The sequence below is a fragment of the Chenopodium album genome, chromosome 6 (assembly GCF_948465745.1).
Source record: "Chenopodium album chromosome 6, dcCheAlbu1.1, whole genome shotgun sequence".
Taxonomy (NCBI): domain Eukaryota; kingdom Viridiplantae; phylum Streptophyta; class Magnoliopsida; order Caryophyllales; family Amaranthaceae; genus Chenopodium; species Chenopodium album.
In genome coordinates this window covers 61,706,487-61,733,304 of record NC_137839.1, presented here as the reverse complement: position 1 = coordinate 61,733,304, position 26,818 = coordinate 61,706,487, and the positions used below count along the sequence as shown (strand labels likewise).

The 26,818-nt window shown below is 33.3% G+C and overlaps 3 protein-coding genes, 1 long non-coding RNA gene and 3 other non-coding genes across 9 annotated transcripts; 2 read left to right on the top strand and 5 right to left on the bottom strand.

The window, feature by feature from the left end:
• Positions 1-1,227: 1,227 nt before the first annotated feature.
• On the top strand, positions 1,228-6,520 carry LOC145636162 (uncharacterized). Its single transcript, XM_081687636.1, has 4 exons — positions 1,228-1,715; positions 2,078-2,829; positions 2,920-3,021; positions 6,049-6,520. The coding sequence occupies exons 1-3, from the start codon at positions 1,631-1,633 to the stop codon at positions 3,013-3,015; spliced, it is 933 nt and encodes a 310-aa protein (XP_081543762.1). The 5' UTR covers positions 1,228-1,630; the 3' UTR covers positions 3,016-3,021; positions 6,049-6,520.
• Positions 6,521-7,260: 740 nt separating this feature from the next.
• LOC145634978 (membrane protein PM19L-like) lies at positions 7,261-8,360 on the bottom strand. Its single transcript, XM_081686297.1, has 3 exons — positions 8,093-8,360; positions 7,658-7,877; positions 7,261-7,548 (listed from the first exon to the last, which is right to left on the bottom strand). Exons 1-3 carry the CDS (start codon positions 8,217-8,219, stop codon positions 7,422-7,424), a joined length of 474 nt encoding a protein of 157 aa, XP_081542423.1. The 5' UTR covers positions 8,220-8,360; the 3' UTR covers positions 7,261-7,421.
• A 2,900-nt stretch (positions 8,361-11,260) lies between these two features.
• LOC145634976 (membrane protein PM19L-like) lies at positions 11,261-13,439 on the bottom strand. Its single transcript, XM_081686296.1, has 5 exons — positions 13,306-13,439; positions 12,983-13,120; positions 12,497-12,674; positions 11,724-11,769; positions 11,261-11,597 (listed from the first exon to the last, which is right to left on the bottom strand). The coding sequence occupies exons 2-5, from the start codon at positions 13,101-13,103 to the stop codon at positions 11,508-11,510; spliced, it is 435 nt and encodes a 144-aa protein (XP_081542422.1). The 5' UTR covers positions 13,104-13,120; positions 13,306-13,439; the 3' UTR covers positions 11,261-11,507.
• Positions 13,440-18,384: 4,945 nt separating this feature from the next.
• On the bottom strand, positions 18,385-18,532 carry LOC145637712 (small nucleolar RNA F1/F2/snoR5a). The gene has a single exon (XR_014114448.1). It is a non-coding gene; the product is annotated as a small nucleolar RNA F1/F2/snoR5a (small nucleolar RNA).
• A 196-nt stretch (positions 18,533-18,728) lies between these two features.
• On the bottom strand, positions 18,729-18,814 carry LOC145637702 (small nucleolar RNA Z196/R39/R59 family). The gene has a single exon (XR_014114438.1). It is a non-coding gene; the product is annotated as a small nucleolar RNA Z196/R39/R59 family (small nucleolar RNA).
• A 68-nt stretch (positions 18,815-18,882) lies between these two features.
• LOC145637700 (small nucleolar RNA Z195/SNORD33/SNORD32 family) lies at positions 18,883-18,960 on the bottom strand. Its single transcript, XR_014114437.1, has one exon. It is a non-coding gene; the product is annotated as a small nucleolar RNA Z195/SNORD33/SNORD32 family (small nucleolar RNA).
• Positions 18,961-23,390: 4,430 nt separating this feature from the next.
• Positions 23,391-26,599, top strand: LOC145636161 (uncharacterized). Of its 3 annotated transcripts, XR_014114042.1 has the most exons (3): positions 23,391-23,703; positions 23,997-24,101; positions 26,165-26,599. It is a non-coding gene; the product is annotated as an uncharacterized LOC145636161 (long non-coding RNA). The 3 variants fall into 3 exon arrangements; XR_014114043.1 differs by having other exon boundaries at positions 23,391-24,101; positions 26,175-26,599; XR_014114041.1 differs by having other exon boundaries at positions 23,391-24,101.
• The last annotated feature ends 219 nt before the right edge of the window (positions 26,600-26,818 follow it).

The following is a 26,818-nucleotide window of genomic DNA, read 5'->3' as shown; positions in this document are numbered from 1 at the left end:
GAAGGTTTGACATGCAACCACCACTCACTCTACTCCACTAAACCCCACCTCTTCTAATAATTCTATCTTCACTCGTTCATATATGGTCTTCCTAAACTTTAATTTCCCAAATTATCCCGCCCTATCCAAATCAAAAATCAAATCATCAACTCTTTCCCTTTTTCCATTATTAACACAAAAATAATACTTACTTTGTTCTCATTTGTTTTAATTTTATATTTTTTACACGTATCATTAAGAGTTAAATATGAAACAGAGTGAAAAATACCTCAAGTGATTAGAGCTTCTTTTTCAATTTCAGTAGATCCTGAGAACGATTCTCACCCCTGTCCTTGTGGCTCTCTAAACACTAAATATGAAATGGAACACATTTTTTTTAAATAATATGGTACCCATATTGATGTCGATTTGTATGAGAAAATTTCGTTTTCATTATTGATCGCTAAATATTTTAGTTGGTGTGTAATAAATATTAGACTATATTTATTCACTTGATTTTTACTTACTAAAATTTAATTGAATATATTTAGTTGTAAATAAATTTTTGAAAACCCTTACTAACCTTGAAATAAATAAAAATAAGACGAACATAACTAATACTCCCTCCATTTAATAATAATTAACAATTTTTTTAACTATTCGTATACATATACTAACTTTGACTATAACATTTGACTATTATATAGATTTATGATTAAAATTATGCATCGACATATGTGTCAAGTGTGACTGTATCGGTTAATATATATGAAACATAGAGGGTATATCTTTATTGCTAGCTATGGAGTGTGTAACATTTTACCCCGCATGGAATAATATATAACATTTCTTCTTTTATCATATCATACCCCTTCAATCCCTTTTTGTTTGCTCTATTTGCTATAAATGGTTGTCTCTTACTGATTATCCCATTCCATTTTAGGCCATGATTAATTGTTTATTACTTACTAATATTGATTAGGGATCACTACCACTATCTTTGCCTTACCATTTCTTAATAAAATAGATTTTTTAGGATGGAACAAACAAAAAGGGACAGAGAAAGTACTAATTATCTATTCTCTTCCAATCGGCTTAAGAAAAAGAAATTAGTCGGCATAAATAATTTAAGGACGATAAATAAGTTTGAACACAATTAAAGTCTCTATAATGAATAGATTGACTACATATTGTTTTCATAGTTTAAAATTTGGACTACTTAAGGAGTGACAGGTTTTACCAATAATGCTCATACAACACTATCTTCTGTTTCTTGAAATTTCCAAGATTGCAAAACCTCAGATTTACAAAACCTACCCACCATTCCCATAAATGCCAAATATTCACCCAATTTTACAACCATTTTAGAGAGAGAAGTTTCTAGAGAGAGAAACAAAAAGACAGAGAGACTGCTAAAGTGAGGTGTGAAGTTTTGGAAGCATATACAGAGCCTTTATAATTTAATAATTCAGTGTGAAACTCATAAATTCACAAATTAAAATTAAAAAAGATTCAATTTTTATCAAAAATTTGTAGATTCAAAGCTTAAATTATTTACCAGAGGGACAATCTACGATCTGGGTTGTCCCCAATTTTTGCTGTTTTTAATTTTCTCTCTCTAAAAGTTTAATTTTCTCTCTCTACCAAAATCATGCCATCGGGTGCTAAGAAGAGAAAAGCTGCCAAGAAAAAGGCGCAAAAGCAAGCCCATAACTCTGATGGGTCTCACCTTCAAGGTATTTTTATGTGCTGGATTTTAAATTTTGCTTAAACCCTTTATTCACATGGCTTATCTGTATGTGAGTAATCAATCAATGATTAATTTCTGCTTTTTTTGCTATTTAATTGTTGATGTTTGTTGAAATTGGGTATTTGGGTTTGTGTTTGTTTTTGTTTTTTTAATTGGGGGTTTATCTGATGGGAATTTGATTTTATGGGGTTTTTGATAAAATGATTTGAATTTTGTGTAATTTTGATTGATTTGATTGGTTTGTGCTCTTGATTTTGGGAATTGGGTTGTTGGGTATTTGTTTGAATTGATTGAATTGTTTGATTTTGTATTGAATTGAGTTTTGTGAAATGGATGAAACTATGTTAGGGATTGATGAGACAAAATCCCATGATGAGAGGGAGAGTGATGGTGAGAGAGAGTCATCTGAGGAACGTGGTGTGAGTAGGAAGAATGAGGAGGGTGAGCAAAATGTTGCCGAATTTTCAAAGGAGGCGAAGTTGAAGGAGAATTATGATGATGATGATGAGGTGAGGGTTAATATTGAGGGTGATGTTAGAGGGAATAAGAATGGGAAACATAAAAGTTCGAGCTCGAGTTCCAGTGGTAGCAGTTCTGATGATGATGAGATTGCAGTTGAAAAGGAGAAATCAGTGGTTTCTGAGGTCCATGGCTCGCTTCCGAAAGCATCCAGGGAGAATCCAGTGATTTCCGAGGCGGCCTATGGTTCGGTTGAGGAGAGTATCCCTGTTGAAGAGTCAGTTAAGCAAGTGGTTTCCTCGCCGCAAGAGTTGAAGACTGGGAGTGAGAGTGCGGATGTTGAGGATCAGGTGATCACTCATGTTATTGAGTCAGAAAAAAAGCAAAACCTGGATGAAGTCTTATCATCAGCAGGTGAAAAACAGACAGTTTCTCCTGGGGTGACAGAATTTCTGCAGGAGAAGATTGAGAAAAAAATTATTCAAGCTCAGGAAGGCCCTAGGAATCAATCTGAATCCGCAGACATCACAGCAAGAAATGGTGAAGGCTTGCCTCAGTCTTCTGGTGTAACGTCTGCGGATGCTTGTTTTGAGGATAATCATGTGAAAGAATCAGAGACGCAGAAATATGTTGAGGATCAGGTATAGTAAGCTTTCTTATTTGCCTGCTTAGCAATGAATGAAATGTCTTTCTTTAACATGTCCACCTTTACTAAAACCTTGATTTTGCAGCCTTTGGCACCTTCTGCTCCACTGCCAGTGCGACGAACCTCCTTGATGAATTGCTGTGGGCTTCTTGAAGTTTTCTCAGGTGGTGCCAGTAGATAAATTTAGGTGAGAATCCAGTTTTCTTGATTCCCATTTTGTCAAATCTTTGTTTGGATTAGGCATGGCTACAGATATCTTCATAACTGACATTGTGATGTTGATGCATAGAATCCTTTTTGTCTCTTTCACTGTACTTTTATACTGTTATCATTAAAATTACTTAAATTGGATTTAATAGGTGTTATGTGCTCATGTCAGCGGTTTTTTGGCAGTACTCATTTCTGCAGTTGATGCGTTGTTTATCTTTTAAAAGAAACCTTATGGTGAATTCAGCATTCTTATTCAGTTTTAGTGTGAAAATTGTTTGTTGGATTTAATTTCCTGTTGGTTAAGGTAGCATTAAAAATTAAAGCCAGAGGGACTGGGGTGGTGGGGGTAGCCATGTCTCATTCACTACCCTGCTGCCTGAAAATATCAGGATTTGAGCAGACATAAAAGATAATGTATGCATGATAAATTTTTAGCCAATTTACCCAGCAAAGGACATTAAGCATTACTTCATTTTATTGCATACATAAGATGGGCCTACAAAAAGTCTCCAGGCTACACATATTCACCTTTATATTACTCCGTAGTTGTTAGGTGAGGCTTTATGGTCCTTTTTGAACTTTTCTGCTTTTAGATGCATTAACTTTGCTGTTCATGCATCAAGATGGTTGGTCCTTTTGTAAATTTATGCTTTGAGATGCATAATCTTTGCGGTTCATGATGTGCATCATGTATTTCTGCGTGAACCATAATTTATATGCTGTGATGTTATTAATTAGATTCTGGATCATTGGCTATTATAAGCCAAAGTTGCATGCAAATGCTATTCAGTTGTAATTTGTGAAGAGCTATATGAACAGTGCCAGTCAAAAGCTGCTGTTATTTAAATTCAAATCTTGTGACTTATGAATTTGTGATACTATGATACTCCCTCCTCTTCCTTTTGTTTGCCCTGTTGGGGGTACAATCACTTTTTTAATTTTTTGTTTGGGAGGCATGGATGAGAGAGAAGTGGTGGGACCAAGTTTAGTTGGTGTGAGATTAAAGTTCTGGTCACTTGTTACCACAATTATTATGGGGCAAACTTAGACAGACGGACTAATAAGTGATTTGGGGCAAACATTCAGAGACGGAAGGAGTATTTGATATTCAAGTCATTGCCTAGTTAAATAGCCAAATATTTATAGTATAGCACCAGGATGCACGTCCCAAAATCCTTCCTCTTTTGGGTGTGTAGCCTGCTGACTGTTTTAATAATCTAATACCAGTTTAGAAGTCAACTCATATTACTAGAAAAAAACAGAAATTGTGAGGCTTCATTCTTGGTTACATATTATAAATGCAGCCTAGTAGACATGAACTTACCTTTAACGCAATTTATATTGATGATTTTTATGATGCTGCTAACTAAATGGGTTGAGTAGTGATTTGGTATGAATGCATGTGTCCTATATACATATTTCACTAATACTTATTCTTGAGAAATTTTCAATAAAGTCTTGTTTAGCTTCTTGATGCAGTTCACTTGGAAAGTCTAGAATCTTGAAGTCAGATAGATTTGGTAAGGACTGTAACCATGGGATGAGTGAGTAATATAGCTCTCTGTCACTGCAGCACTGCGGTACTTTGATTCTTAAACAAACCTAAAACTGGCCTTCCTACCCATATACCCCGTTTTAGCTCCTGAAAACTAATATTAAGATTTAAGACTGCTCTTAACTGGTTCTTCCTGTAAGCTCAGTGTAAAAGTTGGACTGTTAAGTTTTTTTGTTTCTTCATGGGACCTTTCCAAAGTTTTTCCCACTCAAAGGCCCCTAGGGAGTTGTTTAATTGTGACATCTCGATTGATCTGTATATAATATTTTCATTCACCCCTAGATCTTTAATATTTTCATTTGAATCAGATGTAACTTAGATGAATTGGGAAGAAATTTAGCATCTAATTGAGTTATTCCTTGAATGGCATTTACTACTTTTCAATCTGTAAAGATGCTGAAGGTTTTAAAATATACTTCCTCTGTTCTTTTTTACTTGACCTGTTTCTTTTATCACGCTTGCCAATGCAAAACTTTAATGATCAATAACTTTAATTCTCTATAAGTAAAAATTTTAAAAATTACATATTATGATAGTATTTATTGAGACGAATTCAAAAAGATCTTACATGAATATATTTTTCATTGCATATTATTTACAAAAGACGGTCAAAGGAAGGGTGATGAATAGTGTAAAAGTCAAAGCGGGTCAAGTAAAAAAGATCGGAGGAAGTACTTCGTAACTGAAATTTATAAACATCTTGCTTGAGACCTTATGTTTTACTGTGCTTTTTGAGATAGATCATATTGCCTTGCCAGTTAGTTTTTTGCTTGATTGACTTCTTTATTTTTCAACTATTGACCTATGTTATTTGGGCTTGAACACTCCTGAGTCTTTAGATGTCCAACTGGCATGCTTGTCTTTATATGAAAATTCATCATTTATATAAGCCGGGGTGAAGTATTTAGTGTCCATACCCATGTTGGTGTGTCAAGGATCTACCACAGATATCAGATGTAAAATGAAGAGTTCGAGCAAGGTAGTTGTGGTCCTCTTTACTCTTAGGTCCACCTTCATCTAGAATCTAATTATCTGGTACAAAGATGTTAAATGTTGATATTTGTAGACCACAGTATGTACCCAAGTGTTAGTTACTTTGTGGTGTGGAGTCATAGTGGTCTAATTGGAAGAGAGTAGTTTTAGACTTGAAATCCTAGGGTTGTGTAGCTCTATATTTACTTTATTATCTGAATAATTTCTTTTCAATCTGATAGAATCACAATTGATGAGCATTATCAGCCTTCTCCTGACTAGGATGAAGGATTTAGAAACTTGTTGTATTTACCAGTCAGCTGCTATACTGTGTTGCACTAAAGATTTGTGTCTTATTACTTTTATTAGCCCTTTATTATCTGAAAGCATTCATGAAATTTTGGTTTCACAGATACCTGGTATGATTCTTTTGATCTGACTATGAATGTCATTTCTTTGGGTTTTTATTTGATGCAGAGGCAAAGTATCTACTTTCAAGTTTCAAATTTCAAGCAATGTCAACTTGTGAAGAGTAGAAGTGTCGCTATGAGAAGTAGAGAACGTGGTTATATAGGAATTTATTGATACATAGACTTTTTTTTAATGATCTTTAAGCTTTCCCTGATAGAATATTTTTAAATTCAATGTACTACATAAACTGTTCGGTCTCTATTATAGTGCTTTTGTTGATAGTCCGGTTAATATCAGAGCGTTGTCCCAATGCTCTGGTTTTTGGTCCTGCACATGGAAGTGCATTTTGTTTGTTCTATTTTTGGGCATTTGATGTATGGTTTAAAGAAAAGAGTCTGCTTTTATTACCTGCTCTAGGTTGCTCAGCACTCTAGCTTCTCTGTAATTTTAGTCATGCTGTTAAACTTTGCTGTAAATGCATATTCTGTTCAATAATCAAATTTGTGGCAATACATCCCTCAATGGCTGCCATTTGAGACATTTTATATATTTGTGGAAGCAGGCTTTTAATGTAGCCAAATGAACTCGTTTCGGGGAAGAAGAGCGATTTATTAGAATTTGACTTCTCTCTTCCCCTTTCTCTCTGACCCCTCTATCATCCCTCTCTTATACTGCTATTGCCTTTAAGATTCATCCTTCGGCGTTGCTTTTTCTACTGCTAGGTAGATTGATGACTTTATCAGTTGGCTTATGTTTTTCAACCTAGTGTCACATTCAACAAGGAACCTGTGAGGTTGATGACCTTTTTTAGATTGACATCAGCAAACCATTCTTAGTTTCAAAAAGGCAATAACTTTTTCTGGAAATTTTAAACCAATTTGTGAAATCATTATTTCCAAAGGAGGATGTATCTATTTATTTGTTTTTTGCATTGTAAATGTGACTGAGTTTTCAGATTGGTAGATGCCTATTGCTTAGATGGTGGTGTGGTGTTTTTCGTGAGATCGTGATCAAGTATTAAGGTTAGGGGACTGAGTTGTCTACTTTGCTAGCTGTTTGGGATCATCTTCTTCTGTAGGATACAGCCATACAGGTGACTTCAGTGCTTGTGGTACCTTTCATATTTTGAATTCGTGCTTCCTTTCTCGTCATCAAGTTCTTTTGTTTGATACTCGTACGAAGTATATAAAAGCATACAGTTGTAGATTATGTATAACTTTAGGTTGAGCAGGTATCATAAAATTGAAAGCTTGCTCTTGAAAAAAGGATTCAATGCACTGAACTTGACAAAATATGCATTTGCACAGAATGATATTTTTTATTCAATGTTAAAAATCAATCGGAGTAATCACAAATCATAAACATAAACGAAACTTTACAAGGCAGCAAAATCAAACGACTTCAGAATCTCTCTTTTCCGCTCTTCATGGACAAATTTTTCAGAGAGCTGGTCCGTGAACTGCTGCAATGTATAAGAGCTGTGTGACGGAGAGGATTATGCTGAATGCTTCCATTGCAACCAGTCGGGCGTTCCTGTACTGAAGCTCGATCTCCTTGCACCCGAAGCTGCAAAATAAATTAAACATATAAGTAAAAAGAATTATATGAACCCCCTGCTTTTCAGATGTTGTGACAATTTTTACACAAAATGTTATAGGAATGAAAATTGCTTTACCCCATAGCCAAGAGAGTTAGAGTCCATGCAATGGTAGCAACTGTAACAGTGGCAGGTGTGCTCTCACGGCTCAATGACCGTAGGTTAAGGAAGCCTGAGATGCATGAGGCAGCACCTACAACTCCAGCTAGTAAAGCAAATGTCACGAAAAATCCAGTGGCCGCGTTTCCCATGGGGAAGTAAATGGGTGAAAAATGTGCAGGGAGCTCCAATCCTGGACCTGTTATTTTGAAAATCACATTATCAACATAGTGTTACAAACATTAACTCTTCTTTTTGTTTTTGCATTTAATTTACTAACAAATAAATTCTTTTACTCTCTTTTTAACAACAGTTAAATTTTCTGAAGATGTGCCTGTGTGAGAGCATAAAGCAGGAACTGGTGTTATGAGCAAGTATTAAGAACATTTTATAGAGGAGTATCAGAAATTATACCGATAATAAAACCATGATCAATTGCACGATTCATAGCCCAACCACCAATACCCAAGAGCACGACATACATGCAGAAGTTGAGGGCCAAAAGCAAAGAGGCAGCAGGTTTCATGGACTCGTTGGCCATTTCTTCAACAAGTTATTGATGAAAAAGAACTAACAGATTTTGGTAGCCGGAAAAAGCTGTTAGCAGAAGAAAGTTTATTACAGGAAGAGCTATAAAAGGCGGTATCAGAGATTAAGGCTGGCTGATGAGTGTTGCAGGTTGTGGCAGAGGCATAAACGTCTTATATATGGTCTTAGAATTGGTATGGTTTGGTTCCTTGCTTGCTAGGAGGCTTCTTTGTGGGGTTGTAAAGGGTATGCCTTAAACTCTAGGCAAAGCAGAAGACGTGATTCTTCATACTTGGCCAAAAGAGTTAGAAAATTAGTTTTTTTGGATTGCATATTCAAAGAACTTTGTGTAGTTTGTTCTTCTGATGAGGAAAAGTAATATTCTTTGCCATCCAAAAGGATGTTGATAATCTTGATACCTCAACGGTATTGGAAACCATAACATGAAGTAACACCTTATAGATCATGGAACTCCAAGTTCCTAATGAATTGATTTGGGTTGTCCTCTGTATTCAATTATACCCACTAATCTATATTATAATTGAAGAGTCTCTTTTAACCACGTTGTCGACATAATAAAATATTACAAATTACATTGATTTGAGCGTGATTTTGTTATGCGTTTCTAAACTAATACTCCAAAAATATCTATCAAATACATTGGAGAAATATTAAATATTTTAATGTTAAATTGATTAAAATGAATTGTATATATGCTACACCGGCATTACTCCTAGTCTAGTAGTCTTGTACTTTCATAATGATGCTTTATCAACTGTTGTATACTGCACTAAACACTTTTAACAACCGTTGTTAAAAGTGTTTAGTGCAGTATACGATCTTTGATAATTCTTGTACTTTCATAAGAAAGTGTTGAACTTGTCGATGTTCTAATTTGAATCACGGTAAGCTTCAAGGCATATACTCTTGTATATTTGAGACATCTCTGGGAACTAGGATGCAATAAAGCATATAATCAAAAGATGTTTAACGAGTTTATCTAAATATATACTTCATATTACATATTTGATACAAATTACACTACCTATATAAAGTGTTTGTGTGATAACACGATAAAATACACCTTTTATATCCCATATTTATATGATATTTGTCGTGAGTTCTTTCTACATTCAATTATTTAAGCGTTAATTTATATATATTTCGATTATTATTGCTCTCCTCGAATCTTTTTTCTTTGTTTTGTAGGAATAAGCTATTGTGTGAGTTGAGCTATGTATTGGAGTTGTTTTAATATGACAAAGAAAACTACCAATTGGTTGTTGGTGTAGTGGTGATTGGGACTACACTTGGTAGGGAGGACCCGTGTTCGATCCCCCGCAACAACAATTGGGAGGGGACTGGAACCTAACCACCCAGAACTGATGTTGAACCGGGTAGAACACCAAAAAAAAAAAAAAAAAAATGACAAAGAAAACGAAATTACACAAAGACAACCTACTCAACAATCGAGGTGTGGCGTATGACTTTCTCCACAACGTACCCGCGGAAGCGCATTATAAAAGGAAGAAGAGTGGTGTGGCAGCCCACTCCACAGCTTATATATAGCTTGTTTTTTTTTTTTTTTTTTTTTTTTTTTTTTTTTGTAAAAGATTATATATAGCTTGTTATTAGGGATAATAAGGAGAAGAGCCGCTTGATAGATAAGTAGATAACTAAGAGCAGCATAGTTGGTTGTTGTTTAATAATTTTCTTCTTTGCTTATTTCTCTATTATGTTACTAGGTTAAGTCCCGTGTCATGCACGGTAATTTTTAATACTTAATACTTATCATTAGTTTAACACTATTATTTAATTATAAAAAATTATACCTAATTGCAAAAAAATTATCACGCTAAAGAAAACAGAGAGAATAATATATGCACGACTAATAAAATAACTATGAATTACATTACAAGGTTATAGATAGCAAACTTTTATTGCATATTATTGTATAAAAAAATAATATCTTTGTTTGAATGTGTACAAATAGAATATACTTATCAAATAGGAAATGAAATATTATAGCATAGTTTATATTAAAAACTTTTTTAAGAAGCTTTGGGCAAAAAAATAAAATTAAAAAAAAAAAAAAAAAAAAAAAAAAAAACTTTTGGAGGGAAATTTTTTAACCAGGAGATGACATGTGTCATTTCTGGTTTCGCCTTTAGTATAAAGTTAAGTTATAGATTCTAGTCATATTTTCTAGCGTTAGGTTGAACCCTAGCCATGATTAATACTTGATTTATTCTTTTAAATTTTCAATTAATTATTTATATCGTTCATGCTTAATTGATTGTGCTTATACCAATACTAGATTAGGGATAATTGGTATTGTTATTATTCCATTGTCTTGATCGCAATGGGAGTTGGGTTTTGACGGATTTGAATAGATTAATTAAGGGTATGAAATTCTTCACGGAAGTCGGTAGAACGGATTATTGGAAAGTTAGGGTTCCGGACTAATGTCTTTAATTTGCATGATTCCACGGAAGTAGGTTTGATTGTTAATTAGGGAAGTCATTGACAACTCGGGAGAGATATCTGGTATTTTATGGGACGTACCTTTCCTTGTGAACATATAATTGATTGATTGGGATAAGAATTTGTCTTGTATTGATTATGTTAGTGGTAATACTTAATTCTAGATATTTTTATTATTTGATTTTCTTGCTTTAGTATTATAATATTTTCAACCCTATTTTGATTGACTCGACTAGTTTTAATTCATAGTAATCCATATTGATACTACCTTCTCTGTGGAATCGACCCTGACTTACCTTACTACATATTAGGACAGTTAGACCTTTATTATTTTTGTTAGGTGTGCGACCGCCTATCACTGTGTAACCTAAATTAATATGGTTAATTGATTCCAGTCTATGTTAAATCTTTGTGGTTTTTTTTTTTTTTTTGGTAAATGTCAATGTCATGAAATAGACCTTTGTGCATATTTTCATAAATGCCTTGTCATAAAATAGATGTACATTAGGTTGATAAATGCATTTACAATATATTAACAGTACAGTATAATGTACAATCAATAATACAAGATGAAACTATGAAACAATCTTTTCTATTTCTTCCATTCCTCTTATCTATTTATGCAAACGTATTGAGATTTACAACAAACAAATCAAAGCTACACTCGCAAATTTGAATCTTTTCAGAGATTACAACAAACAAATCAAAGCTACATGCACTTCCACAAACGTAACCATATTTTATATGAACAAATTTAATTATATGAACAAACGAATATTAATATAAATATGTGTTGGTAAATTGATTTGAACATCTTCTAGTTTCCTCTTTTGATTGCTCCATGAATGGCTCCAATGTACATAAGCATTGTCCCGCTAAGGATGATGATGAACGCCTCCAATGTTTTCTGCATTACGAGTAGCCAAACTTTAATAAGGAAATCGCGGTTAAATTGTATAAATACGAGGAGTTGTTTAAGGTAAAAGAAGGATGTAGAGAAAGAAAAGAAAGAATTGTTAGATCAAAGAGTTACCAGGCGATGACTATCGGTGTGTAGCCTAATATGTTTGGAAGCAAAGCTGCACAACAAAGAATGTCACGTTCATGTTAGTTTATTTGCAAACTCTAGTAGACTTTCTTGCCTATAGTATGCATAATAATTAACCAGAAAATAATAAAATGAAGATTTAGGTCACTTTCAAGTGATTAGATATTGATTTGGTTGTGATTAAAAATTAGTGTTATTTAGCAAATACATTCGAAGTATAACTTAATATTAATTTTACTTTCTTAAAAGGATGGTTTTAGTTAATAAAGATGGCACAGCCAACATAGGCACATGATAGGCACAACACAATACGCTACTGTGCTTGTGAATCTTTTTAAACACAACATGATCTAACATGACAAAACACGCTAAAATAAGTTTACTTTCACTCCCTTAACTATAACATGACACGGTGGCATGTGAACTTAAACTGTGACTAGGCCGCCCTCTAGAAATACGTAGTGAGCTTTGAGCCTAGTCAGGCCCAAGACATGTCCTATAAGGCTATGGCCATCTTTAGTAACATATGACAAAATAATTGTTAATCAACAACAATAAGCTTTGACTAGTAAATTTAGTAGTTTTAAATTACAGAAATCAATTTTACTCTAAAATAATCAATTAAAGTCTGAAATGATCAATTTATTAAATTAAAAGTAGTCTACTCTCAGTTGTCAATACTTAGCCAAAGAAACAAAAATCATCATACGTCTCTTAAGCAAAGTTGTGAACAAAAGAAGTAAAAACAGAGCATTTACCCCAACGCAAGCACGGTAAGGCTCCAAGCGACGGAGGCGGCGGCAGCGGCGGCTGGCAAGCTATCATGACCCCAATATGTAACATGGTTTAGTCCATACAAGCATGAGACTGCCCCAACTGCTCCCGCTATTAGCGAGTATGTTATGAAGAAAAATGTTGCCCCATTTTGTCCTTGAACTGCCAATAACACAAAGTATGATCCCATGTTAGCAAATAAAGTTCATTGTTACACCACAATTTTCAAAACCCATGCTCCTTTTTCTATTTTTTTTATATATATATATATATACTACCTCCGTTAACTATTATTTGTAACAAAGGAATATTTTATATCTCACAAATAATACCCCTTTGTTGTAAATAATAGTTAACGGAGGCAGTAATTCTACTTTCTCTATTCGAGTGAAAGAAAATATGACAACTTGATTTGAACATTCTTAAAGATTGCTCTTTAATTCAGTTGATATAGTAGTATGGTAACTTACCACCTCCATGATCAATAATCCGGTTCATAGACCAACCACTTATGCCCAAAACAACTACATACATGCAGAAGTTAAGAAACAACAAGAAGGATGCTGCTGGCCTCATTTGCTTGTATGCCATGATGTAACACTTCAACCCTACAAAAAGAAGTTTACAAAATTAACATAAACTCTTTAATAATACATATTTCGTATAATATGTAATGTTCTCTGTCTTTAAAAGCTCTTCATGTTTGAACAATATTTGTCTTGCAAAAAACTGTTAAGAGACAGAGGGAGTAACTAATGATACAAATTAATTGTAAGTATACATCAATTATTACCTGAAAGTATCTTATGGGTTGCAAATTTGTAATAAGCCTTGGTTATATGAGAGTAAGGTTATGTGTAGTATTGGGATATTTGTGAAATGTGGGAGTCTAATTACAAAGTCACATCTATATAAAGGGAAATATTTAGATTAAAGAAAAAGATATACAAGTATTGTATATGCTTTATTTTAATGATCATATAGATCATCCTAGAAGCAATTAGGTGATTGGTAGCTGAAGAAACTATGGCCAATTTGTAATTTGCTAATGTTTTTCATTTTTATTTTACTTCAACTTTCTAGAACTGTTTTTTGACCAAAGAATGATAAGCATTGCCAACGTGGATGTAGAGGTAATTAGGTGTCAAGTTTTCTGCTAAATTGCCAAATATTTGTCCTTATTAAACTTCAATCAAAGCATAAATCATGAGTATCTTTGTGTGAATTGATTAATTGGGTTATTGGGTATGGTGTAAGAATGGATGCCTCTTTATTGGATACCCTTGTGTTCGGATATAATAAACTAAATTATTCCAATTTGTTAGGTAATACAAGTACTATTATAATAATAATAATAATAATAATAATAATAATAATTATTATTATTATTATTATTATTATTATTATTATTATTATTATTATTATTATTATTACTATTATTATTATTATTATCAAAAAACAAAACCTACATAGTCAATCAATATACAAGAAATTGGTAGGGAGCCGAGATACAATCTGGGCCCCCACCCCTCTAGCTATAGCGAACCCGATCCTGCTGAAGATGTGAGCAACTGCACGAGCACCAATATCCTGAGGTTTTGTTATTATTATTATTATTATTATCAAAGTTATAGGAAAAGGTCAAGTGTATCAGTTATTTTTGAAATAGAGAACGGTTGCATGATTTATGAGTCTAAAACTCTAAATATACACTTATGTCTTATAAGAATTTTTTGCCAATTTAAGAAGCTATAGTTTATTTTTAATTTTATAACTACTTACCTGAATCTTTAGCCTCAAAAAGTCAAAACATACCAATAACTAATGCAAAGGAATAATAAATAATCGATACAATTCTCTTCAATACTAAAATTTCAACTAGTATGGAGTATAAGGGCATGAGCAGTGTCTAAGTCAAATTGAGCAAAGTAATATTATATTGTTTTTTTTTTTATATGATACCGAAAGTTAAAAACACCTGACAATCTTTAGAAGGTTGGTTTGAGTACTTGTATCTTAGGTTAGGGTCGACATTATTGGATAAAATGAAAATTACCGATTAATTGGGCAAAATAAGTAGACACATCAATGTAGTACACTAATCTAGTTCTACAGTTTAATCGGATGTATAATAGACATATACGCTAGCGTAGTTATTTTTGTTATATTTCTTTTTCCTCCATTCCTTATCCGCCCATAGAAATATAGATTTGATGTAGCTTCTTTTGGCAATGATTTCTTAAAGATTGCCCTTCTTGATGAGAAATCAATCAACTTAGAAATAACACGTTATAGATTAGGTTCATTGGTCTAATCACACACGACAACAAGCTAAAGACTTTTTCTGGTTGGGTTAAATGACTAAAAGGCCCATAGAATTGTGTACATATTACTCCTACATGAGCTAAGTTACATTACATATTGTAGTTGTTGTTGGCTACTTAGAGGTCAAGTTATAAAATCATGTTTTATTTTGTTTCTTCTTTTCTGGTCTCTTACTAATGGAAACAACTGTCCAAAGTTGTTTAAATCAACAAGTAATCAATTTAAGCAATATTAGATGGGTTTAGAGCTTTAGATTATAATATTCATGACCAATATTTATGTAGCATGTGGCAAAAACTACTAAGATTGGGGCTGTATGATGAAAAGGATTGACATTGGACAAGAAGAGCACTTAGCTTTCGTAAGTACATAGTCACGGATATGCCGTTTAAGCAATTGAACAAACCAAACGAGCATTTTTAAGGCTCTAAGAACTTTGGTCTACATTTATGTCATTGTCCATTTAATTGAAAAGAAAGAGAAAAGTGTTGGATTCCACTCCAGAATATTGTTGGTTGTAATTTTTTTTTAAAATCACTAACTAATAAGTGTTTAGTCACACAGAAAGAAGGTTTGAAGAAAATTTTTGGAGAAACTGCGAGAGAAGTGAGAAAAAGAAAGAGTTTAAAGAGGGTTGCGATTTGGATCTTGGTAGTTGAAGGTTTGCGATTTAAAGCTTGTGATTTGTGAATCCATTTAACTAAATACCAAGAGAAGAGAGAGAAAGCGAGAAGACAGCCATAAATCTCTCAAGAGCAAGGTCTGTTCGTAATTTGGGCCTCAATTTCAAGGAAGTTCACGTCAATAATTACTCTTGTCATGAATGACACTAACAAGTGTTTGGGATGATGTTACATTAAGGGGTGAGCAAATCGGGTACCCGGTCAAAATTTTAGGACCCAGACCCGGAATTGGTTGGAAACAGGTCCCAAAATTCGAAACCGGAATTGGAATTGGTTCAACCGGGTCCTAAAATTTAGGACTAGGAATAGGAACCACCGGGTACCAGGTACCGGTTCCGGTTCCGGTTCCGGGTACCCACTTATGTAAATAATTATCAAATTATAATATAAATTATAATACTTATTTAAGTTTATTTTCATTTTTAGCGTTTAACACTTGTATTTATATGTGCGTTAAGATATTTTATTTATGTTAGGTATTAAAAATAATTTTTTTATTTTACTAACTAGATACATTTAACATAATTTTATATATTTAAAAAAAATAAAAATAAAAAAAACTCATTTAGTGTAGCATATGTTAGTTAACCAGGTACTCAACCAGTTCCGGGTCCAAAAAAATCAAGAATTGGAATGAGAACCGGTTGCAACCGGTTCCTTAATTTATTACCCGAAATTGGAACCACCGAGTCTAATTCCGGCTCCGAACCCACTTATTCCTAACCGGTTCCAATTCCAATTCCGGGTACTCGAAATTTCTGCTCACCCCTACTTACATTCATTTCTCATTCGATTAGCTCTCAACCAATTTCATTGTTTGAAAACAATCAAACACCAAAGGAAAGTACCGAGTACTAGTTTTCTCCAAAATACCATTTTGGAGGATTTCTATTCTAAAAACAATTGCCAAATTTTGCATTTTGGCCTTTTGGGTCTTGAATTTTAGACAGGGTGTCTCATATTCTCATATAGAGAGCCCAAAATGTCAATATGCATCAAATATCAAGTCAATTTTATACTTTAAGTTCGTATGTTGGGCAATGGTTCTCAAATATCAAAATTAACGTCTCAGATTTTGGGTTAGATTTGAATTATACTTGATTCACCTAACACAAAGTTGAGGATGAGAGATGGTTAGGAGTATAATTTAGTGGGCCATCTAATTAAAAAAAAGGGAAATACAACAACTTTTAACAAAAACAACTTTCTAATTTTAGTGTTTTAGTATTATGACATTTCTATTTTGAGGAAGTGTTACAAATATAAAGAATAACATCTTAATACTTTTTTTGTAGAGAGCCACTAGCATAAGTGATAAGAATCTATCACAGCACAAAAGTCTAACCACTGGTATGTTGTTTGTGGAAATAAACCAAATATCATCAATAAACATTAACATTTATTGTTTATTGATGATATTAAAACCTAGTCTAAAGTAATAAAACCACCTCTCATCTAGTAATAGAACCTAGTCTAATTATTAGAAATAAAACTTAGGGTATGTTCTCATACGTTTATTTTTAGCTCCTAATTTCCTTCTCTTATAAAATATTCATTTCGGTTCAGCTAATTTCAGATTAGCTAATTTCAGTTTATTAGAACAGGCCTTTAGTCTAAATGTAAAGTTATTGGAAATAAAACCAAATAGCCCTAAAATGAATAACTTCACATTTTAGACTAGGTTTTACTCCTTCCGTTTTAAAATACTTGCTCAATTTCTCTTGGACACGCATGCCGATGTTAATCTTTGTTCACTAATATCTTTAATTATCAATAGGTATAACTTCTGACAATTGAAAATTAATAATCTATTCATTGATATGATTCACACGACTATATTTTTTTCTTATGTATAAATCACAAATATTAGTAAAAGTTAGATAAATAAATAGTGCAAAAAATAGAAATAGAACTAGTATTAAAAAACGGAGGGAGTATTACTTTTTGAGCCACTAGTACAAACTCACAGCACAAAAGTCTAACCCCTAGTGTTAAAAAGTCAAGTTGTTTTTGGAAATAAAACCAAATATCATCAATAAACATTAACGTTTTTGAAAGTCCATTATGCTCGATATGCCTTCAACCCTGGACAAGCAAGCTATCAGTAATTGGTGCTAGGGGTGAGCAAACCAGGTACCCAGTTAAAATTTTAGGACCCGAACTTGAAATTGATTGGAATCGGGTCCTAAAATTCGAATCCAACATTAAAATTGGTTCAACCGGGTCCTAAAATTTAGGAATTGGTATTGAAACCATCGGCTACCGATTCCGGTTCCAGGTGGGTTATGTATGTAATAATGTAATTGTTAAAATATTATACAAATTATAATTCTTATTTTAGTTAGATTCATTTTTAGCGTTTAATACTTGTATATATATTTGCATTAATCAATTTGTATTTATGTTAAGTATTAATAATATTTTTTTAATTTACAAATTAGATACATTCAACTTATTTTTATTACTTAACATTTATTTAGTTTAGCATATATTAGGTAACCGGATACCCAACCGGTTTTGGTTCCAAAAAGTTGAGAATTGAAATTGGAATTGGAATTGAAATTGGTTATAACTAGGTCCTTAATTTATTACCCGGAATTAGAACCACCGGGTCCAATTCCGATTCCAAACCGGTTCCGGTTCCAATTCCGGGTACCCGGAATTTTTGCTCACCCATAATCGGTGCCACCCTCTAGGCCCATGGGCACACAGGCCCATCCCTTAAAAGGGCCAACAACTCGGCTTGCGACAGGCCCTCCGCCAGCAAGGCCACCCTTTCGGCTGGCAGCAGGGCTTCCCATCCGGCATAAGAATAGCCATTGATCACTCTTGGCATACCATAGGTTTTTTCAAAAGAATAAATGAAATGTGAACAGCTTTAAAGTAACAGAAAGCTCATAAAAGAACAGCAAACTGTGTCGCAAGATCTGTTCTAAGGATTAATATGTGCCCGTAAAACGAGATGTCCAGCCACTATATACAAGTCTGGACATTAGATACCATCGGGCAACCATAACCACTCGTAACCGAGTTTAATCGTTATACTAGTTTAAATTACACTATCAACACGATTGTTTACAATTTGGATCTATTTAGTCGTCACGTTACTAGTTTAAATTTGATTTAGACCATCAATGCTACTACTAATTCTAGTCTCTAACCTAAGAGAGTAATCATTATTCAACAATCAAAAATTGAAAAAAAATACCACAATCTCAGCCGAAAGATGGTGATAAATTTAAAATCTTCACTGATAAATCAGGAAAAAACATAAAATCATCATCACAGATTGCATAAATGCATAGCATTGATTTAAATCAAATTAACAAAATAATAATATAAATTGAGAAGATAGATAATTTAAGAGATCAGATGGTAGTGCATGTAAGATATTCATCATCAAAATGCTGAAAAGGTGGATACAAATCCTCATTTCTCCTTCAAAATTTCACTCGAAACTATTCATTTTCATTATTTTTTTAAAAAAAAAATATAAAAAAAAAAAAACTTATTCAAATTCGAAAACTTTCCCAGAAATGAAACAAAAATTTGTAAAACAAATGACCGAAATTAAAAATTAAAGAAAGAATTTCACTCCAAAAAGCTGCTGATGTTGATGCTTACTGAAGCCGAAATTTGAGTTTATAAATTGATGACAACAAACCCTAGAATTATTAACTTGAAATAGTAACCGCACGATTAGAAAGAATCTCTCACCGGCTGAGGCAGAGATGCCGCCTATGAATCAGAACAATAGCTGTATTTCTTGATTGGGCTTTGATTGGGCTTTTTTTTTTTTTTGAAAAAGGGCCTTGGTTTTGTAGTGATTCATAAAATCAAAGCCCATTTCTAAATTATTTTAGAAAATTATACTTCCTCCGTTCTTTAATTATTGCACCATAAGGGTTTGGCACAAATTTTTTGGTAGTGGAAAAAAGGATAAGAGAGAAAGGTAGAAATACCAAGTTGCCCATGTGATTGTATGCACAAAATAAAAGTAAGGGTTGAAAAGCAAGAGTATATTAGGTATTTATAGTGTGAACACATAAATTTCTTTTCCTAAAATGGATATGGTGCAATAAATGTGAAACTTCCTTAAAAGGTAAGTGGTGCAATATTAAAAAAACGGAGGAAGTATAACAAAAAAAAAAAAAAAAAAAAATTATGTGGAACTACCCTAAAAATAGTGTAATCCCCATACCTTAGAGTAAATTATATTTATTTTTTCCTATTTTCTTTACGAATATTTTAAATATTTTGGAATGATTTATTAAAATAAAAGTAATGATTTATATATTTCAATAGCAATATTGTTTTCTCACTCAAATTTTGATCAATGTTTTTTTAAAACTTCCAGCCAACCTACAATTTGAAGACCTACTTTTCAATAGCAAATTTAAAAGAGCATAATTGCCCATTTTAAGCCCAATACTACAATCCTAGTCCTATTAGAACAAGCGAATTATTAAGCCCATATTTAATCCACAAAAACCCCAAAACCCCTCACCTATTCTATGCACATAACAAAGAAAACCCCAAAAAATATTTCCTCTGCATTCACGAACAGCAAATAAAAAGAAAAAAAAATTCTTTTCTTCGCTGCTGTGCTGCTGCTGCCGATACTAGCCACCACCGACGCCACCGCGGCCCCCTCGACAACAGGAGAGGACTTTATAGAAGGTGATTTCTAGTTAGTAAAGTGGCATACCAATTCGTTTGCTCGATGTACGTACAAGGATACGAAACCTTGACTTTAGATGCATGTTTAGGGATGTATCGAGAAAACTTAGTATAATGTATAGAGAAGACTGGGCTTAATTGTTTGGTTATACATTGTGATTTTCGTATGTTGTGTATTATTCTACTTTGCAAGTACTATTTATGCATTAATTTTGTAAGATGCACTTAGAGGCAAAGGTACGTGAACATGTTGAATGATTTATTTATTACTCGTTCATGATCATTGAGATGGAATGAGTAAAGGAAGAGTTTAAGTCTTATAAGACGAGGTTAAGGTTTTGGGGTGCTTTATGCACTCAAGGTGTTTATACACCAAGGTAGTTAAAGGAATCAATAATAAATATTGCTTGTCACTAATAAATCTAGAATTGAATTGGAAACTTGGTTTACTTGATTGAATTGATATTGGATTGATTGTATTGTTTTGAATACGAGTCATCAACAAGTCTAAACTTGTAAATCACGTAAAGTGCAAGATAGATGAGCAATAAAACTCTAGATTTGTGCACATCTAGAGTAATGACAATCAGGGGTTGGGTACACGGGGTATTAGTCGTGCACTTTTCTAGAGGCCGTCTGATCAATCAACGAGTCTCTTGTTTCAAATACTTTTCAAAAACTAGGAGCTAGATGAGATCTCATACTAGCTATGGTCACGGAGTCGTACCTGTGACCATTGGATGTTTATTGATGTTTCTGAAAGGAGGCATGGGGTTTTTATTTTATTGATGTTCCAAATGGAGCATGGGATGGACAACCTTGTCCATTGTTTAATCCGATGAATAAAATGAAATCATTTAATTATTAACTAGTGAATTCTTAGTAAAGTTGACGGTTGAGTCTTGTGTTTGAGTCTATAATTTGATCGCATGTGATGGTTGAATATTAGTAGAATGCTGGGGATTTCTTATTATATTTTGTAACTTGTATGTACGCAGTGTTGCTGATTGCGTGCTTTTGTGTGTCTTTCTTTGGTCATGCCTTCGCCTTTCAATGATCCTGTAATGATCCAATTTGTACACTTGTAATATTGGGGAGCAGATTAACCACATGTTTTTATATATTCAGAACTTAGCTTGCATCAAGGTAGTGGGATTTTGAGTGGAGTGTTGGCTACAATTCACAGTTTATGTTTTTTCTTACTTTTGAATTTATTTATACTCTGTTTGACTTATTTATTAACTTTTTTACTGGATTTTGAATAAGGATCTTAATGGTTCCAAGTTGTAAGACTTAATTTGATTTTGTTTATTGGTTTTGAAACTTTATTTTAGATGGGTTAGTTTTCCGCTGCTAAATTCTGAATTAGCCTAAACGTTTGAACATGTGATGGTAACACGCCAGTAATCCTCTTGTATTTTATTAAAGGTATTTACAGGTGTAAGGAGGGTGATCCCATTGTAAGGGGGTCCTTCCTTAGATGCCCATGGCCGTTTAAAAGCCTAGGACTTTACACTTGTTAGGGTGTATTAGGATTTGAATTCCTGACTGTTTGGGGGACCTTGAATTAGAATTGATTTTATCCTCACGCTTTTTTGTAAGAAACAAGTAGGAGTCGCCAATGAGTTTTGGGAAAACCCATAAACCTCATTCATGCCTTTCTCCCATGTGGAGTTCATGGGATAATTAGCACGAATCGTAAGTTTACCCATGCCCAAATTGGTCTACATAATCCAGAAATGAGTTCAGGAGTGAGGGTACTAAAATAACGTTCTTTTTAAAGGAGAATCGCTATTCTAGCCCTAGCACGACCTCTACTAGCTCTTCCTTTTTCACAATTTCATCACCAAATAATATATGCAACGCGAAACTTAAAACTAAGTTAGTTGATTTTATTTACAAGCATTAATCACGTAGGAATTACATTGCAAAAGTCGTTATTCTTTGTTTAATCAATATTCGTGAAAATAAAGAACAAAATAAACAATATTCGCCTTGTCTTAAGTGATAAAACAACAATTAATTATCAAATTCTAGTCTTGATTTAGTTGATTAACAAAAGAATACTATGTAAATTAATTAATTAAAATTTTGTTTAAAGTGATCAAACAACACTATTTATTCAATTAAAGTTATTTAAACAACAAAGGAAAAGTGATTTATCTAAGTGCTCAGGAAACTAACCGTTCTTCCCTTATGTTAAATCTCGGTTTAATGTGTTTATGGACTTTTTTCCTTCTTCGTACCTCCAAGGACTTCAATGGATTCAATTAGGGTTGGAAAGTATTTGGGAAGAGAGAAGAAAAAGTAGTATGATAGTAAGAGAAGTTGAGAGATTAGGGTTTTGAGAATACTAGGGTTTTAATTCTGAATTTTTCGGTCCTCGTAATGCTGAACGAAGACACCTATTTATAGGCGTAGGGATCTAGGTTTAGTGTTTTAGAGCCGCGCCGTCAGGTGGCGCGTGCAGCTCTCTAGTTGCGTTGGGTGCCGCGCGCATCTCAATGAGTCGCGTGCGCCAGGCGCGCGCAACTGATTGAGTTGCGCTGGTTTGCGGTTTGCCTTATACGAAAATGCATTTTTAAAACTTCCATAACTTTTGATTGTAGAGTTGGATTAAGGCGTGTGAGATATCACTAGAAAGCTCTGAATGTCTACTTTCCAATTCCGTTAGAATTAGGTTAAAATATGTTATGTATCAAAAGGTATGGCCGTTGGAGTGAAAGGGTGTCGATTTTAGGGCCCGGTTCAGTGTTTTGATCATAACTTCTTCGTTTTGGCTCGGAATTGGACTTATAATGTACCGTTGGAAAGCTCTTTGAAAGGGCTATCCATCTGTATAGGCCTTGCATGGGAATTTGATGGTTGTTTTATATGTTTGGCTTGGTTTTCATCAATGTAGGTTCCATTGGATCCAACACTACTACAAAGTTGGGCTTAAGTAACACCCATTGGTAACACTTTAAAAAAGTTATGATTGTTAGATTTTTACGTAAAACTTTTGTAATATTTTGTTATTAGGTACCATTTTTTGTAACACTTTAATAATATGTATCACTTGATTGTAACATTTTGACATTAAGTAGCACTTGGTTGTCACACTTAATTTTTATTTTATTTAACTTTATCTTAATTATTTATTTCTTAAATTAAAAATTTTAATTTGATATGATAAATCCCCTTTTTTTTTCTTATTCTTATCAAAAGTTTTTTCAAAATCGACCCTCAGTCACAGCCTCACAACTCTCATCCTCCCTCAAAGCTCAAAGCTTTCGATGTCCCTTCTTTTTCTTCAAAAAAAGCTTTCATTGTCCCCCATCTTCATCGGCTTCCACCGATCCCCTTCTCGCTCCTAGTGCTCCACTGTAGCCACCGTCCTCCACAGCCTCACTACGTCGCAAGTTTGCAACCCGTGCTCCTACTCGAAGACGTACATAACAGCTCGTGCCTACGATTGCCACCTCCTGGCCTCCATCCTCGGTGGATTTCACCTTAAAGTTAAGGTTAGGGTTAGTTCGGGTCCCTTTCCCTTCCAATATCAACAATAATTTGAGCTAGCTAAAATTAGGGTTTCAATTCGCTCTCTCTGATCTTGTTGATGATATCTTAATTAGATGTTGAATTTGCCTATTAACATGTTTAATTTCATTATTTTCATATTGAATTTCGCATGCATCTTAATTGGTCGAAGTTTTTATATTTGGGATTTTTGTTTTTTCTTCTTTTCGATTACTGCTGATTTGATTTACCTTGTAATTTGATCTTTGTTGACTAATCTGATCTTTGTGGGCAAAAGAGATGCATCCAAGGCCGCAATGCCAGTTATAATTGCAGGAACATTGTTTGATGCTCAAGCTACTATTGATACTCCTGCTATTGCCAAAACAACCACTATGGCAAGGTTTGGTTTTTTTTTTTAAATATATATATATATATATATATATATATATATATATATATATATATATATATATATATATATATATATATATATATATATATATATATATAAAGCTGTAATTATGGAATTGGGTTTATATTTTTCATTATTATGATACTTTTTCTGATTATTTGTTACTTTTGTTAGAAATTTGTGATAATTGCATTAGCTGCCACGTTTTCCAGGCTTTAATTTTGTGGGGTTAAGATGATTAATTGGCTTATTTTCTGCAATTCACCCTTTTTTTTTTTTTTTGGATTTTGCTTAATTTTTTTTTTTTTTTTTTTTTTTTTTTGGGATTTAGGTGTTTGATGTTTATTAACAAGTCCAAGGCATTCATTTATGCATACTTCGCTCTTCCTTGTCTTTCTAACTTTTCGTAGTGTATTCTGCATTGCTATTGCCTAGTGGTAAGATATTACTCGATCAAGTTGTCATATGAAATATGTAAATGGCAATGACTAATAAGAATAAAAATTACTTTCTTATGGGAAAATGTAGCTGAGTATGACAAGAGTTGCAACATTCAGTTGGATCACAGGTGTAATGTCTGTTCATGTGTCTTGGGGAGTTTGCTATCAAAGTTTATTCCGAGAAAGTACATATTTGAGGCATGTTTGTACCTCTAAAAATTTTGTAGTTTGTTTTGATGCAACGTTAAGCATGGGCTAGCTAAGAATATAAGTCGAAGGATTGATAGATTGATAAAGCTTGAAAGCTTGCAAAAGATAACAACGGCTTTAGGCCATTACTCTCATGATTCTTAATACAATTTTCTACATACTTTCCTCTCTCTTAGACTCTTCTATTTATACTACTACAAGCACTACAAGAACGGCCAAAAGCCTCAATGCTACTTTTACTATTGTTTGTCATTAAGCTAGAGTTACCACACTGAAAGACAAATAAACAAAAATTAAACCCCCTCTCATCCCAGTGAGCCATTGCTTGTCTTGGTAGTGGAGGAGTGTTCTGCAACTGTATTCTGCTGATGTGTCTGTTGCTCTTGCTGCCCTTTTCTCTTCTTTGGTCTCTTGCTGTACACTAAAGTCACGGGTGGTGGGTGAGGGTGCATTGCATGTGAGTTTTGGTTTTCATCGTGCTCTTACTGATAGTGATACATTTTTTCAATTGTCAATATCTATCCTACTCGTGTCTCCATTCTTTATCAACTATCTGTCACTTAGACTGCTAGGCGGGTACGTAGGAAAAAGCAATCACACTCTGGTGATCTGGTCCATCTTCTTTAAGTCCATCAGAGAGTTATTAAATATGTTGCTATTGTAATTTTTGTTTGTTAGGTAAAGAAGGTTTTTGTTATTCAGCATTTCATTACCCCTTAATATTTTACAATGATGACCTTATCAATATTATATTGCATCTTGTGAACATTCTTTTGTTTTTGTGCCTTCTAACAAAACCCATTTATTCCTTAGGTAATTAGTTTGTGCCTTAGGTGATTAGTTTGTGCCTTTTAAGAAAATCCATTGGATGAAATATAACCTTTTGTGACCTAGTTTCTTATTTCTTTAAAGATTTCATAAGTGGCTTCCATCCAAATTTATTTTTATGGATCTATAATTCTTGTATCTATGATTTGCCAGTTGGCTTCTAAAGTTTGACTTAAGGTAGATTAGGCTTATTATTTAGTTGAAAGAATATTAGTTGGCTACAGTGTTTATGGTCAGATCAATGTTAATATCTATGATTAAGAACTCCTTACGTAATAAACACCTTTAGTAAGATATGTATGCTTGTATTAGTATCTTATTTCCTTATTTATAAATATAATTCTCATCTACTATAATAAACAACTCCTTATCCTCTTAATTAAGTGCTCCAAAGTTGGCTTTAAACTTGTTTCAATTCATCTGATATGCTGCTGTTTGGGAATGTAGAAAGTAAGTTTTTTACAGTTTAACTTTGTATTTTCATGAGAGTTAAAATCTAAAGCCATATGACATGATGATGACCTTTAACTATGAATTAATGAAATTTTTTCTCGTTTACTCTGCATGATCAAGTGAAAATCAGGAGGAAGAAAGTACTAGCTGCTAACATAGAAGAAACTGTTAGTGTTGGGTCTAGTTCAGCTGTTCAATCCTAGTTCGTGGAGACGTAAATGGTCCCTTATCCTAGTGTAGCTGTTGCAACTCAGCAACATAGATTCCATTGTGACAAGTGTCGCACCTGCAACTACAGATGCAGTCAGCACAAGTATCACCACTGTTTTTGCTAGCTAGCTGTCGTTATGTGCTATTATTACTGTTGTTTGGTGCAACCGCGCTGACTGTTTTTAGAGATTGGAGGTCTAGAAGGACCGAAGTTCACTTTTGTTTTATTTTTATTATTAGATTATTAAGCCAATAAAAAAAAAAAATTGGTGTTTATGAATGTTTTTTGTAAGAACTATGAAACTAATTATTTTAATTCAAATTATTGTCTATTATATATGTTAATTTCACATTTGTTGATTGACTTTTTAGGTTTTTGTTTTTTTTCTTTAATAATAATACAATAGTAAAAAAAATGATAAATGTTATCTATTCATTAATAGGGTGTTATCTTAGTTTGCAAAAAGTGATATATAATGTAGAAAAAAGTGCTACTAAATGTCAAAAGAAGATTAGAAAATGTTACCTAATAATCAACATAGTTTTACATTAGTTCAAAAAAGT